Raw genomic sequence first — 17,418 nt, 5'->3', positions numbered from 1 at the left:
AAACAGGAAGCTATTTAAAAATATATGTCAAGATTAAATTTTAATTCTTTCACTTGTCATATTGATTTAGTAAAAATCTTATTGTGAGTGTGTAGAATAACAGTTTAATCACCTTTGCTCATTGGATCAAGATATTTTTGTAATCAAGAATTTAAAATTGATTACATTCTATCTCAAATATTGGGTTTGAAATTGTTAATTCTAAGTACAGTTGAAAGACAGTTGTACTGGTTTTAATTCATTCATATAACATTATTGTATGCTTTGATACCAGTGTGAGGAGATAAAGTAGTTAAGTAAAAAAAGTAAAACATGCATCTCTTCAATATGAAATATGGATGGTTTATAGTTATACCTACCTAATTTTTTAATGGTATCCTCTATTAGAGAACTCAAAATGAGATTTGAAATTCTGAATATAAAATTTAAAGCTGTACAATATTTCATGAAAAATAAGAATGGGGCTATTATAAAATCATACCAGTAAGGATTTGTAGGAATTTTATACTAGAGAGAACTCGAAAGAAGAATAATGTAGTAATTTGCTAAATTTTTAAAAAGGAAGCTATGCGGAAATGTTATGTGAAGCCATAGAAATCTTATCTCTAGGTTACTACATTTTAAAGTAGTGGATGAATCTATTTTTGCCACTTCTTCCTTTATTTAAAGAAATATTTCCAGGTGGTAATACCAAGGCAGGAAGCTAGAGCACACAAAACCACACAACTGATTATCTTTTTATTTGTGGGTGGTTGGCTGGAGTGGGTGGGGCAGGTAGGAAGTAGGAGGGTTTGATTTAGGAATCTTGGCTAGAGAAAGGAACTTTTCATCTTATAAAGCATTAAACATTGTGTATACCTGAAAATGGCTTATACTGGGAAAAACAGGCTCTTGCCAGAGAGAGACATTTACTTATATTGATATAATTTGTGAATGACCTGTTCATACAGGAACTTAGAAAATATTATAAAATGATAGTAACACATACATAACAGCTCTGTGCTTGCTTTTCTACGAGAAAATTTGTTTTATGGGACACCACAGTTTATTAAAACTTGTGTGCTTATTCTTGGTTTAATGATGCCAAACATCCAAATAGCATTTGCTGTGCTAAGCACAAGTAGTGCATACAAATTGTATTAGCTAAGTGGTGAACAGATTTGTCCAACTTAGTATTTGAAACATACTTCAACTGTTATGCTTTGGATTGATAAATAACTGTAACAAATTGTACAGATATTAACACTTATGGGTGGAAACAATCATTGTCCTATTTGTCTTCACAAAAAATGATTCTTTCTTATGATTTGTATCCTGTTTCTTATATTTCATGGTTTAGATGTTGAAACATTTGTAGCAGACACACTGGGGGGAGAAAATTTATCCAAGAAAGCAAAGGAAAAGAGAGAATCTCTTATTAAGAAGATAAAAGATGTAAAGACTACGTAAGTCACTTGCTTGCTTTTTATTACTAATTTTTTACTTAGAAGCAACTTTATAATTAACATTTTAATAAAGAATTCATTGTGATAGAATTAAATTTTTAATGTTGCAATTTAATTGCTATTAAGTATTTTTAAAGGATGAAATATATTTTCACTATAATAATTTAAAAAATTAATATGCTTCTCTTAGTATCATTTTTGAAGGTTCTTGAATATATATATTTCTAAGCATTCTAGCAAAATTCACTGTTTATTTTGATTAGTTGAGGATATATTTGGTTTAATGATAAGACATAATTAGGTTGAGAATTTTAATGTAAATATGGAAAATAACTTCCAGATACTGAAATGAATGAATGTAAGTTGTAGGTATTAAAGATAAATTTTGATTTTACTACTGTAACTTTTGTTTTTAAAAATACTTTTATTATAAATCCATAAACCTTTGGTATCGTCATTTCAGGATAGGAAGTAGTTTTTTTTAATGTATGTTTATAATATATATTTTAAAATAGGTATGAATTATTGCTACTGGTGAGACCTTGTTTTGATTTGTCACCCTCATTTAAAATTATAATGTTTTATTTTGCAGCTATCTTCAGGAATTTCAAGACAAAGGTAAATTTTAAAATTTGTCAAACTTGAACATTTTTTTTCCTTCTGGAGATTTTTCAATAGAATAATCTAACACATACTAAAATGTGATAGTTGGAATCAAAATTTAAATATCCGACTTGTATACTTAGACTTTCAAGATGAGAGTGCTAGCTCCCCCTACTGAGAAAAAAATTAAAAAGCATATCCAGAATCTACTCTGCAGAATCTTTTGATGAAGTAATTGTCTCTGTTTAGCCTTCTTAGGTTTTATGTTTCTTAGAGTACTTTGTGGCAGAAATTTGTTAAGAAAGGTATATACTTGCGTTACACATGGAATAGTTTGATAAAGCAGAGGTGAGATACCAACCCAACACCATTTAATGTGACAGAGATGGTTTTATAACAGCAGTGGGAGCAGGGGGCCCTTGTGGCTGGGTGCTCATAGGTAATATTTCTAAAGGAAAATTGTTTTAAAAACAAGATCAATTTTTGTTTGAGGATATGAGTAAAATCTTTTTCAAATGCTGGTTTTTATTAATTATCCTTGTGACTCTTTGGATATGAATAAATGTATGCCATAGAAATATTGTTTTAATTTTTTTGAAATCTATGAGAGTGCTGGTAACTTGATTGCCTTTAGTTTTGAGAGGCAGCTGCTTAGCACACTGAAATCTAAATCAGGAAAGGCATAGGAAGTTCCCACTATTTCACAGCTTCAGTTCTATAAGGGAAACTGGGTATGGCCCTTAATTCCATGATGCTAATTCATAGGTCATGACCTAAAGCCTGTGAATGCTGGTATGAGGGTCACAACATGAGGTCAGTTAACCTATGTTGGAGCTAGGATCTGGATTTGGGGGAAAACAGTATGGTATCTTCTGATTGGGGTTAGCAGACAACACAAAGTAGTTCATATCTCTGCCAGCTGATAAGCGAGAGGGTAGTGACAGTTTCAGTAAACCAAGTACTTAACCAAACAAGCCAGAAATTAAACAGTTAAAAGGAAACCATAGAGTCTTTTCACAGTAAATCATCAAAATCATTGTGATTGGAGGAATAAGAGACTTGTTTTATATTAATATTTTTAACACTGTTAAATAAAGAGAAGAACAGGAAACTCTCCCTGTGAATACCCATTTCTGTATAGTCTACAATGAACCTTAACCTATGGGATTAATCATGTTGCATTTGGTTAGTTGGATATAGAAGTAATGAATTTATATATTTTAATTATGATAACTTTTATATAGTACACTGTTTATCGAGGAATATTAGATTCTGCCTCTCTTCTTAAAAGGCATATTTTGTCCCAGTGATTATTTATCAAACTCTCATTGTGATTTAATTATTTATGTATTAAAAATTTTAAGCTAAGAAAGCACGATAATATGAAGTCACTGTATGATTGCATATGATTCAGTAATAGGAACTTTCCCTTTGGCATTCTGGTTGAGGACTTGTTCAGGTGTGTGGAAATTAAAATTACATTACTGAGATACATTCTCTGTCTCTAAAGAGAATGGAAATTTGTATAGTATTTGATAGAAATTGAAAAATGAGCCTAGAATAAGAGTTCAAATAACATAGAATTCAGAGATTCCCTATAATCATTTTCCTCTGAATAAGTTATTTTGTAGTTCAATACTGCTGTATTGAGTTAACTAATCACCAAGAGTCCTGCTCAGAAGTAAGCCTGTGGATAAATTAGATGTATACCTTGGAGAAATATGAGAAACAGAGTAATTTTATGCCATTTACCCTCAAATTATATTTAGCTTTGTTCTAAAAGGACCATTCCTGTAGTCTGTTAGAAATAGTAAAAGGAAATTAGTGCACGGTTGATAGTTGCAAAGTAATTATCAAAGATGCATCTTTTTTCAAAAATAGGAATTTATTAATTATCGGATTCTACACTGAGTAAATTCAGTGTATCCATGTATGTTTTGATAGTGCTGCTTTTTTCTTTTTTCTTTTCCATACATTTTTTTCTTGGGGTTTTGGATTGTCTTCATCCAAGGAGACCTGGGCAGATTCCTTTTGGCTGTTTTCTCTTTCTTCCCCCTACCCTCTGCTGCCCCTGCTCCCCGCCTGTCCCCGCCCCCTTCCTCCTCTTTTCCTTCCCCCTCCCCCCCTCAGGTCAATATGGGGTCGCAATGAAATAAACAGAGGCTGTTTTCCTTCTTTTTACCTTTGGAATCCTATTTGTTTCACATACCTTTTTTTTTTTCTTCCTCTTAAAATGACAGTTAAGTACCATCTTAATATCATTAGTGGGAAGAAAAAGGATCAGGTAGAGAGTTTTTAAACAAAATGAATTAATTCCGATTTATTCATTTCTATTAAGTCAGTCATTACTTTCTTTAAGGTACACAGCTGTCTCTTAGCCTTCCCTACTTCCCTCCCATGTCTCCTCTTACACTGTGTGACTGAACAATACGGGATTTACAGTTTGGAGTGTTTCAGTTCTTAAAGTTATTTGAATCGATATGATTGTTGAAACACTAAGCTGCATAGATCTTAGGAGAGTTAAAAAAATTTCTATTTTTTGGGAGGGGGTGGATGAGAATAGTTTGTATTGGTAGAAGCTTATTTTATTACAGTGGATCCTAGATATTGAAGCTTGTCCATTAGGTTAATTTTCATCTTGCTATATTTACATTCATTTACATGGCAATATGAGGTCTTAATACTTCCCTTTACATTTCTTTAACTTATGAAGATCCTCATTTTATCTCTTTATATCCTCAAGTCTGGGATTCACCATTGAGGAGGTCTGACTAATTGTTACTTTAGAATAAATAATCAATTGGTTTTCTAAATTCATTAATTTTGCTTATACATAAAGATTTGGATCTCAGCAACTAGGATTCATCTTGCGTAGTCTAGTCCCTGTCATTCATTTGAAATATTGCTTATTCTATCTAGAATAAAGAATTCCTTCTTAAATCCTTCAAATATTGTACTTGACAGAATAACTATCTAACCCTAGAATACTGTCTAGCCACGATATATAGACTATTCCTGAATATAAGCTTTATGCACTAGAATTATGCTCATTTAGAATTATTTTAGAATAGAATTATGATTATTTTAGAATTTGTTCTCCCTTATGTAACAAGGTCATAGGTCTCTTAAATGTAACTTGAAATAAATATTTTTGTAATAAAAATGTTACTAATTGAGTAAAGACTGTTATTAACTGAATAGAAAATAGAATATTCTAATATATATTAGACACATGATTTAAAAAAGCATTACTTATAGTTGTATGTTGCCCTTCTATTAATTGTTTTACTCCAGTGATAATTTAGGTGTGATTAATTCCTATATAGAACGATTAAGATAATGTGAAGATACCTATGCATGACACATAGCAGGTATTCAATAAATATATTAATGTGTCTACTTAGATTCAACTTCATTTAGCAAGAGAATTTAAGTAAATCTTGACTGAATAATTTGGTTTTTAAATGTTGGTTGAAGAAATTATGAAGCGTTAAAAGAAGGGCATGCATATAGTGTGAGAAATATTTCAAGAGAATCTTTTTCAAATTTGTGAAATATTAGTGTCTACAGCTTTAAAAAATATGAATATATTACTTTCAATTCCCTTTAGATGACATAGCTAAACAGCTCTCACTTTTCTCCTTAAAAATATTTTTCTCTAATTCAAAATATTTAATAAATTTTTTTCCTTGAGACATCATTGATATTGTTAAATATGCATAGATTTACTTAGCAATTTCCTTTGACCTCATTTTTATTAGGTTTTTATTAATGGACTAACTACTTTATAAAATAATAGGATTGTTAGGTAAGAAGGGACCCCTTTTAGTTTGTTCTAATGGAATCCTTAAGAACAGCAGAAAAGTCAGAAGTTTGAATGACATTTAATTTCCTTTCCTTTACCCTTCCTAACATAGTATATGTTCTGTTAAAAGTTAGTTCCCCAAAGAAACCTGAGCAACTCCTCCTACCTCTGGCTTTGTAAAAATGTGTTAAGCATATTTGAGCTTATGGGGCCTGAAGTAGTCGGAGTATATTTCAGAGGTAGTGCTTGAGAAATGGTATCTTTGTTTTAAAACTCTGCCTTGTATTTGTACACCATAAATCACCTCTCCTACAGTAGAAGAATTATGAAGAGAATCTTCTTATTTGTGGTGAACTAAACCTTTCAGAGTTTTAGAATTAAACTACAGAGTCCCTTAAGAAATGACATATAGTTCAGTATAGGGAATGTAGTCAATAATATTGTAATAACGATATATGGTGTCAGGTGGGTACTAGACTTATCTGGGGGATCACTTTGTAAATTATATAAATGTCTAACCACTATGCTGCATACCTGAAACTAATAAAATAATATTGAATGTCAACTCTAATTGAAAAAGTAAAAAAGGGAGGGGAAGAAATGACAAGTTAAATGCTTGTCTATTTAGCTGTGTATTATTATTTGAGAAATTAGTTTGGACACATAAACAGAATAGAGAATTAGAAATTAACTCGTTTTCACTCAAGTAGTTTTTCCTTTCAAGTTTGTCTTTCATGCTCTATACAAGGGAATGGTTATCATCTAAATTTTAGGTATACCGTTTAGTTTAATGTTTACCTGAGTGTGTTTAAAACAGGACTCTGGCAAAATAAACAGTAAGTTGATTAAATCAGCTTCAATTGTGGTAGAGATCATGATGGTTCAGTTGCTGGTGGGCTTCAACTCCAGGCATTTAGGAGAATGTTAATCGATGATAAGCCATATAAAATAGAAGGGAAAATAGTGTTATAAACCCAACTATTTTAAATTTAAGAATGTTTTCCAGAGAAATATGCTGCTGTATTACAATTAAGCCTTGGTTGTGCTGTGATATTTAAGTTGCCACTGAATATGGGAAGGGAAGTCTTAGATTGTTGTCATTTAGACTGTTAACTTTGTATCGTTAATTAAACTTTTGAAAGTTGTGGGATAAATCAAATGCTTTTCTAAGGAAACAAGAAACAGTATTAATGAGCAACAACCCCATAATTATCCTTCTGAGTACATAACAGGGACACATTCATGTCTTTTCTTTGCGCAATAACTTTAACAAAGAAGTATTTTTAAACTGATCATTAATTTTATGACCACAGAAATGAGATGCAAAATTTATGCTGTTGTCATTGGCACAGGCTCAAGGCACCACTGACATTATGTGTGATTGTAATAGAATGGCTGCCAACTAATGATTCTGTAGACATTTCATTTGAGCATGCTTTTCTTTGAGATGTCTGATTAGGCTGTAATGCTTTCAATTATGTCTGTAAATTGTATTGGATACGTTTACCTGATGCCCATCGTTGCTTTGGAGTTCAGTTTTCTATTACATAAACACAAGTTGAACAGTTTCCTTTTAATTTACAGAAGTCTTTGCAGGTATAGCTGCAAATACTCACTCCCTGGGGAGGAAAAAAAAAAAAAAAGGTTTGCACTACTCAACAGCGACCCCTGTGTTTAATTAAAGCTCCTTATAATATAGCAGCTCTTTATTGGGTTGAAAAAAGTAATTAGGGAGGAAGGGAAAGGGACGGATCATCACTGGAACAACAGTAAAACGAAGAAGACCATTTTGAAAAATGATGTGTCCCTTCAACTTAATGTGGGTTAAAAAGGGAATAACCCTGTGAAATTCCACAGAGATTTGTCTTTACTTTCTGAGTTAATTCAAGGAAATCTTTTTAAAAAATGGACGAAATGAGTCTAGTAGCAGTACTTAATTTCTTTTGTCTTAGATAAATATAAATACCACACTGATTAAAAAAAATATTTGAAATGGGCTGCAGTTCTTAGAATGGATAAGTTGAAAATAAATCCAAACATTTTTTATTTTTGAAAAAACAACAACCACAGAGGTTTTAGCAAGTGGATGACCAATTCATATAGAATATTTTTAATTCATACTAAGTATTGTTGAATTTATAACTTTAGTAATAATTTTTTGCTATGTAAATATAGATTGGTGTGTGCATGCGTGTGTATATACATGGACATACATGTAAAGTACATAGTGGATATTATCAAAGGATAAAAAACTAATTCTGATTTTCAAAACTTTTTAAGTTTTAATTTTTTCTGTTTATTTCCACATAGAGTTTAATTGATTTAAGCCTGAGCATCTAAATGTTTTTCAAAATTCTTTTTATATATTCACTGGTTTTATTGTTGTATTTTTATATTCATAATAGTGTAATATGCTGAGTGCTAGTTTCTGGTGGTGTATTTGAAGTATCCTAATACTTTTTTTTACAGCAAGATTTATTTTATACCTCATAATATGAAATATCCTTAGAAAATCCACTTTATAAAAATTCTTTATTAAGGATATAAGGATACTATTACAACTAAGAGCAACTGAGAATTTTGTGGTCTATACTACTACACATTCAATGAGCCATCATTCCATGTCGAAACATATTTTTACTAGCACTTTTTGAGGTTCTCTCTTATCTCATGTTTTAAATTAGAGCATTGTTCTTTCCACAAAAGCAATATGGTAAGAGATCATTGAATGTTCTGAAAAATCCTTTGAATATCTCATAAGAAAGAGAAATTAAGATCTGAAAAATGAGTAGTATTTGTATGTATTCCTTGGAATTTTAATTGGGGAAGATACATCATCATGTATGGGTGCACCTAGTAGTTGGATCTCTAAGGACAATAAGATAGTCATCTCTTCTGCTCTTATTGTCTTGATGGGAGATATTCCCATCTTTCCTTACAGGATAAGGATGACAAATGCTGATGAACTATCACAATTATAAGGAAATAGAGGTGAATATTGATTTTTTATTACTTTGTTAATGTCTTGAAAGAGGCTATTTCCTCTACCAAAAACATGGTGAAAAGTAGGGTGCTGCCCATCAAATGGGTGTCAGAGGATACGGATATCCTTTTGGAGAAACTAGGAGCTTTAATTTGGATCTACTCAGCAACTATGATCTAAAAGTAACACTGTAGGTACTCTAGGGTTCCCGTGGAGGTTTTCGCCATGTTTTTTGGGTAATCTCTAAGGTGGCTGGTTTTCTCTTGAATTGTTAGCAAGTAACTAGAATTGTAAACAGTTAGATAATTGATCTAGTATTAAGTTTACATTTTTCTTTGTTGTTGAGTATGTGGGAAAAACCCAAACCACAAGATTTAACTGTGGGGATTAAATGACTTCAAACCAACCAACCATCCATCCATCCATCCATCCATCCATCCATCCATCCATCCATCCCAGGATTTGTAAATCATGTAGAAAACTGGCTAGTATATTAAAACTGGCTAGAACATTTTACAATATATTTAAAATACTCAGTTTCATTTTAAGAACAGAAATCCTCTATGGGAAAAGTTGCTTTAAAACTCATATAAACCTTTTAAATACAAACAAAGTTATTTACAAACTAGACACCTTCAATTTTCATTCAGTAATATGTTACCATTTTTATCTACTCTAATGTTATCTTGTGATTTTTAATGAAAACATGTTCATATGGCTTTGAATGATCAATTTCTCATCATAATTTTTTAAATACTAACTAGGTAAATTGAATTATTTTCTCAGTTGTGCTTCCCATGGTGTGTGTGTGTGTGTGTGTGTGTGTGTGTGTGTGTTTTGTCATTGTCATTATTTTGGTTTTGTTTGTTTGCTTATTTTGGATATACACTGTTTTACCCTGCTTTTACTTTTTTTTGTATTTATCTTTGTAGAGACCATTATAATTTTAGAATTTGTACTCTTTTGTACCAGAAATAAGCAGGTACATACAGACCTTCAAAAACTTTATCTAAATTATAGCGGATATACATTAAAATAGGACTGACTGAGTTTGAGAGGAAAATTTAACTTTTATGAAAAAGTAACTTTTTAAAGATGGCTACATTATGAAAGACTTTTCTCTGATTCTTTTATAGGTGATACAGAAGATGGGGAAGAATATGATAACCTTTTTGCTGGGCCTCCAGACACTGTTTCTTTAGCCTCTGAAAGATATGATAAAGATGATGAAGCCCCTTCTGATGGTATGTGATATCTTCCCATAGAATATACCTCTTGGCACTCTAACACAAAACAATGCAGTATGTAGAGGTGGTGGTCTTGTCAGAAAGCAGATAAATGCAGAGGCTTCAGTTAACTTATCTTTACTAGAACCTTTTAAGGAACAGAAGAGCTCTCTCTAGTGGTTTTCCTAAGTATGTAGTTCCTTCTTTTCCTGGGAAATATTTTTTACTAGAATTTTTAGAAGAGTGCTCACATCACTGTATGAATATTATTAGTAAGTTTGTTGGTTAATTTAATATTATCAGATTCTTGCTTAATTTTATAATGCTGTTAATGGCTTGTTGTATTATTTATTTTATAAATAATGAAAAGGGTTTTGATCTTTTTTCCCTGAAAACTTCATATATAATGAGTTCATAAAATATTAAATCAATTGTTCCTACATTGTTTCTCACATTGAGACAGGTTTTCATCAAATGCTTCTTTTAATACACATTTTCATTTTTCTGATTGTCACCTAAAAATGGCCCACATTATGCAGTTATGTTATAGTGCTTTGTATTGATTGAGTTAGCAGTAAAGTTGATTGTTTATCTCAGTAATTTTTAAAAACTTGCCAAAGTTACGAAACTTGTTTTTAGTGTAATGTGTACTTTCTCCATTATAGGCAGTTGAGTGCATCTGGATTATAGAGCCCTTGTAAGGGTGATATGTAGTTATAAACTAAGAATGTGTATCGATAAATTAGCCATGCATATTAATTTGTGGCACTCAAAGTTTCACATAGACATAGAAATGAATAATGCCTTCTGCCACTATATGATGATCAAACTGTGCAGTTCCATCTCTAAATACAACTGCTGAATGAAAATATGCTTCCTGCAACAGAGCACTCCACATTTTATGTTATCCAGATTATTCCCTTTGGAAACATAAATTGCTTTTATGAGGTATAAAATTATGTCTATTGCAGAACAGGGAAAGTCAAGGCCATGCATAAGTGATAAACATCCTAACCACTGATTCAGAACAACACAATCTTTTCTTTATATTCAGAACTTTCTGCAGTGTGTAGCAATAATAATTATATCCATTTTATGTTGAATTTTACATTTTGGCAAACACTTAATTCCTGTTTTTAAAGGAAAGGATTTCTTTCTCTTCTATTTCCTATCTATTTTTTAAAAAAGATGCGCATTCTTCTTCAGTCACACCTCCTATGCAGAAGAGAACATTACCCTTTCTAACCTGATCTTCAAAAGTGTTTTATAAACTATGAATTAATATTTTCAGGCAAACAGTGAATTATTACTTGAGAACTATTTTTCAGACACATTACAATGATTCGTTTTGCTTCTCTTCAAAATGTTGGTAGATAGAAATTAGTATGTGTGTTTGTATACATATACAGAGACAGAATATTTATATTTAGCAGCATATAAATATACATATACATACACGTGGAATATATTCATAGAATGTATACTTGAGGTTTCTAAAAATAACATAAATATTTTGATGTACAAGGGAACATTATGTGCATTCTTAAAAAAATTACAACTTAAGAAATCCAACAGGTAAAATCTATGAGAGCCAGTGCTTTCTTAGAGAAAGTAATTGTTATTACATTGTATGCATTTACATGGTTATTAGGTTTTCTTTTTTATGAATAAGTAATTTATCATATGTTTATTTTCATAACCAAACAGACAGGAAATACATTAATAACATGAAAAAGATTTATTGTTAAAAGGTTATTTTATCAATATTTTGGTATTATTTAATAACATGTTTAAAATTTGTTTTTTGTTAAATATTGATGCATTTCCATTAGTGTACACATAAGCAATTCTTAAGAGGATCGAAAATTGAACTTTTATTATTCTTTTTGGTGTATAAGTAATATCATTATTGATAGTTTTATATTTTCTAAGAATATTATAAATTAATTTTAAGACTTGGACTTTTAATTCCTACTCTAAAATATCATCTAGTCATATCAGTTTTCCTTCCTGCAGCTTAGATTTTGTATCTGTTCTTTCCTTTGCTGAATAAATTTTCCTTCATTATGTGACTTCAGCCTAATGACATATTAATTATAAAAAGATAATGCATTTAACAATAAGTATAACTAAATTAGCACAGGTCACCCAAAGGCCTTTTGTCAAATCAGATTGTTGTTTTGTCCTTTTGACTTTTACCTTATGGTAGGCACTAACAAAGTATCTGCACTTTGATGGATTATAAACTCCAAATATGATATGTATTTTTCATAATGCTAATGTAATTTCAAGGTACTGAAAAGGTCAAACCTGCACATCTCTGTGTGCATTCTGAATCTGTCTTTTCCTTTAATATTTCTTTTTCTCTGTTCCTCTGGTTCAAAAGTTCACTCAGTTCCCAAATGGCTACCTAATTTTCCAGTTATTCCCTCAAGCCATATGTGTTTTGGTTTCTTTATGGTTTATTAGGTACTGTAGGAAAGTAGCATAAGTTATATCTTCTAATGAAATTCAAGCACACTTCAGTGATGCTTCGACTTGATTGCTGGTAGCAATTAAATCACAGCCAAGGAGAATAATGCATAATCTCACAAGGTCCAGACACCCTATAGAAATTGAAAGAGGGTAAAAACAGAAAACAAAAACAAAGTCTCCCAGCCCTGCCAGACATGCTGTTTCCAGCCTGCGTTTTTTTTTTTTCCCCCCACATTGGCCAACTGCCTGATTGATAGCAAAATCATAACTTGCTGCATGCTAACAGGCAGAGTTCACTTGTAGGTTATTGTGAGCTGATAAAGGGTTAGATGGAGTTTTGATTTTCGCATTGGACCTTGGTACACCAGATTAATGGAATTTCAATGAGAGACTAGAGTAGCCACAGCTTTGTCAGAGAAACAGATGGAGATTCTATAGTCATGTCTACTCATTAATACCAGTTGTCTGAAAGGTGTGCTGGCTGCTTCTCTATACAAAAGAGTTGATATAATTGATTTTTGAGTAGTGCATTGATAAAAAGCACCTTATTGATGACTAGAATTGTAACATGGATGGTGACAGATTTTTGTACAGTTTGTAGTTTAAAAAATATTATACTTTGTAATTTTTTCTTCTCTCTTTGGATATGCTTTTTTTTTTTGTTGAGGAGAAATGGATTTTAAGACCAGAAGCAAAAAAAGGAGAAAATGACATGCTAAATTACCTTTTAAGAAAAAAGAGTAAGAGCATGTATTTTATTTATCAATGTTTGCTGTTAGTTTTATTTTGATATGGTAATATTTATTACAAAGTCAGAGATTTCATTTTATTAGATTTGTGCTTTATTTTTTTTCTGGAAAATTTAAGACACATCACAAAGAGTTCTAGACAATTATAGATCACTGTCAGAAATTTTACGCCATTGTGTGTCTGGATATATTGAAGTGTTAATATAAATGGGGCATGTCAGTAATCAGATAAAATTAGAGATAATGAAACTCAAAATCTTAAAGAAGGATATTCCATACTGTACACATGAGAATGTTTGTTTAGGCATAAGGTCTTAGATGCAGGGTAGCCTTCTGATGCTATATAATGACTTGGGTTTTCATTTTTGTATTTTGAAACCATTTTTTTTTTAGTCATTTTTATCATTTGTGAAAGAAAGCTTCTAACCATGTAACATTGTGGAAAGTCCCTGAGGTCAGGAGAAAGGATTTAGTGAGCTAGAAGATATATCGGTTCTGCCCGTCGATGATAGGTCGAAGGATCCCAGTGGACATTTGCTACACATCTGATTCAGTCCTAGACCATAATCGCTTTGTGGATAAGAATCTGGAACCTCTAGGGTGTGAATATCGGAAGGTTAAAATGAAGCTAAAGAGGTAAAACAGTCACTTACTGTCCAGATATCTTCCTAACTAAAAATTCCCAACTTAAATAGGTTACTGAAAACTGTGGGTATTTCAAGGAGATAGGTTTATATAAAAAATATTGGTTTAGGAATGGAACTATTTTTTAAAGCTTAGAGATTAAGAAAAAAGCTGTTTTCATCATAGTGTATAATAGTAAATGTTTTTTTTTCATATACATTTCTTTAAGAAAATCTAGTATATGAAAATGTGGATTTATAAAATATACAAATCACATATTCCAAGGGATTGCTTTAAAAAGGATTATCTCCAGGATTCCTGTAAATAATGAACTTTCACAATGCAGGTGTTTTTCTATAATGGTATTATATGGTTTTTGATACTTAAAATCATATTTTTAATTTTATTCTGAGAATTTATAGCAGTGTGCAACTTGCACATATCTTTGTGTGTATAGCATATACCATTATTGGATTTTTTTTTTCACTTTTTAAAAATTTCAGTTATACCAATTGCTAGCTTGTGTGTGTTACAGCAGTATAAGAACAATGATTCTGTTAGTCTTTCTGTTATGTGTATAGCATAGCTTCAAGTACTTTGGTAGAAATGAGGGATTATAGTTTGGGGAAATGATAAAAAGTAGAACACATGTTTTTAACACTCAAGATATATGTTGTGTGATCGGAGATATAAAGTACACAGATGTGAAATATTTTTGTGCTACAAAGCTATATATGAATAAATAAAAACACATAGCCATTGAGAATCATCTTTCTAAATTTTATGCCATCGAATGGGAAAATATATCAAAATAAAACAATATGAGCAAATAAGACTATAACAAAGTAGGTTAGATAAGAAATATTGCAAAGGTAATAAAACGCAACATTATGAAAAATAATGCACCTTTAATACAGTAAATTAGCAGTTATATACAGAGTATATGAAGAAGGGAGCAAGACGCCTTGTCAGAGAAGTGGGGAATTCAATGATGAATAAGATAAAGTTACTATTTTCAAGAGATGTAATTTAGATGGGAAGAAGACAGTCACCTAAAATAAGATAATTAGCAATCTAAGTTTTAGCAAGACAGATTACAAAAATAGTAACTAGTATGTGTTATAATAATTGATTTTGTCTATACCAAGGCAAATAATTGATTGCATTGATTTTCTTTTTTAATTTGTCGACTGAGTCAGTCATATGTTTTGGCATCACGTTGAATAAACCAAAGCATAAACTTTATGCTACATTCTGAGAGATTGTGGAGTAAATTGGGGTGAGATGGGGGAACAGCTTTTATTTAACTGAGTTTTTCATGGTTCCTGAGATTTGCTGGAGAGAAGGTGGGAAATGATACAGAAAAGAACATTTGAAGTGGAAATCCACAAACCAGGTTTTGTACTGAGTGGTAATAATTTTGTTATCAAGGCCGAGTCACTTAACCTCTCTGGATTTTATTTTCTGGCTTGTGAGATGAAGAGTTTGGACCAGGTGATTGCTTAGAAGTTCCTTAGATCTCTAAATGTTTGTGTCCACCTTTCAGAATTGGTAAATCTTATGGTGACACAGAGGTGATTTGCCTGGAGAGGGGGTAATAACCAGAGGTGATGCTGAACAGGAAGGAGTGGGAGGGATCTGAGAGGTCCGTGCATAGTAGGCAGGAATACTGAGTGCGAGCTGGAGTTTCCCTTTGATTTGGCAGTCACTAAGAAGTTCCTAAAGCAATGTACTGATGTGATGGATGCAGATTAGACGGAGGTCGTCCTGGCAGTTTAAACGTGAGATGAATTAAGGCAGAGACCATCTAGTGGCAGCAAGCTAAACGCTCTGCTGCTGCATTATTTATTTTTAATGTTGACAGCCTCTCTGTGAGGTAGATATTTCTACTGTTTGACAATTGAAGAATCTCAGGGATAGAGAGGTCTAAGTGATTTGCCCAAGGTCACGTAGCTACTATGTGGCACAACTGAAATTTGAATTCATGTCTGTGTGACTCCAAAGGCAATGCTCTGCCCTCAAAACCACTGTATGTCACCTCTTCCCCAGCCAGGATCCTGTTGCTTTTGGTTCAGGGACTATCAATGAGCCAGGGTTAGAGGAGTGGACACTGCATTGAAAAGGAATGGTTTTTCTAGCCCCCTTCTACCCTAAGTATGGTCGGCAGCCAGACCAACAGCATGATGTCACCTGGGAGCTTGTTAGAAATGCTGCATCTCTGTTCCCACCCAGACCTGCTGAGTCTGAATTAGCATTTTAACAAGATCCCCAGATACACATAAAAGTTTGAGAAGCCCTGTCCTAGAGGCATTTTATCATGTTGGGCCTTGCAGCTGAAGAGAAGAATGAGCCAGACCATGTGGTCGCACTTGGGCTGCATGTGCAGATGTGTGACCAGGCATGGCACTAGGCAGTGCCTTAAAGTAGGTAACAAACATCCTTCTGTGTGTACGCCTACTTTAACTTCCAGCACTCTTCTGTGGTCCCTAATGCTATGGCTTCCTTGACTGCACAGGGCCCCTTCCCGAGACTGCTGTCTGTGGGTAGTTGTCCCGTTTTTGAACCTGTTTTTGGTGTCTCTTCCCTTGCAACTGAAACTCAGGGCTAAGTGCATTGGAAAGGCTCTGACAGATTACTCCCAGAAATATTCGCAGAGCAATAGGGGCAATGCCTTAACCTGAGGGAGTTCAAGCCCCACTCAGAGATCTTAGGTATCAGCCCCAGGACAGTGGAAAGTTGTTTTTGGCTGTTGCAGAGCATCATATCTCAGGAGATTTAGGCACATAACGGATTTTCTCTTTCTTGCTGTATATAGGTGGGTTTTGCCTGTAGTCTTTGGAGAGGTTGCAGTGTATAGCTTCCTGTTCTCAGTTGTATTTCCTGTTTGCAATGTCAGTTCTGTTTGAGCAAAAGTGTGAATTTAGTGTTTGAATATTGAAAAGCAAAGGTTCTTTAAGACACTGAAGAAGGCATGGTGGCTGTGCTGGTGGCTGGGGTAGCATCTCTAAGGATGGAAAGGGGATGCAGCAATCTTCAATTAATATTTATTGAGAAATAAGTCTGGTACTGAACTAGATTTTTTTCAGAATCAGATTATTTCCTTTAATTGGCCCAAAACTACTCTCTGAGGGAGACATTTCCCCTATTTTGCCATGGTGGAGATTGAGCCCCAGAAAGGTTTAGGTCTCTTGACCAGGATGTCCAACGCATAAGTAGCCAACTTCAACTTCTCTGGTCTTTCTGTGCCATGCTACTTAAAAATTAGTTTCTTTTTCTAATTACAAGAGACATGCCTATGGTTAAAAATTAAAAAGAACAGAAGAGTATTCAATACAAGGTAAAACATTCTTTTCCACCAGACCTTAACCCCTATGTCTGCTTCCCACAGGCGGCCACTTGGTACAGTTTCTTCTGTAGTTACAGTAATAAATTTGGACACTCTTTCTAGCTCTTGTTTGATCAACCTTGAGCAGTGTCTGGGGGCTCCCTCCTTACTCACGCGTGGGGC

General features: G+C 32.8%; 1 protein-coding gene across 4 annotated transcripts in view; it reads left to right on the top strand.

Moving 5' to 3' along the window:
- The window catches only part of SKAP2 (src kinase associated phosphoprotein 2), a 151,284-nt gene that overhangs the window by 8,410 nt on the left and 125,456 nt on the right, over positions 1 to 17,418 (top strand). For all 4 annotated transcript variants that reach the window (XM_016135932.2, XM_016135931.2, XM_016135930.2 and 1 more), the window contains exons 2-4: positions 1,340 to 1,445; positions 2,038 to 2,063; positions 9,973 to 10,080. In XM_016135932.2, the coding sequence (XP_015991418.1) occupies positions 1,340 to 1,445; positions 2,038 to 2,063; positions 9,973 to 10,080 (240 nt within the window). The remainder of the gene's footprint in view (positions 1 to 1,339; positions 1,446 to 2,037; positions 2,064 to 9,972; positions 10,081 to 17,418) is intronic.

The sequence above is a fragment of the Rousettus aegyptiacus genome, unplaced genomic scaffold (assembly GCF_014176215.1).
Source record: "Rousettus aegyptiacus isolate mRouAeg1 unplaced genomic scaffold, mRouAeg1.p scaffold_m13_p_13, whole genome shotgun sequence".
Taxonomy (NCBI): Eukaryota; Metazoa; Chordata; class Mammalia; order Chiroptera; family Pteropodidae; genus Rousettus; species Rousettus aegyptiacus.
Note: the sequence above shows the minus strand (reverse complement) of the source record. Positions and strands in the feature narration are given on the sequence as shown.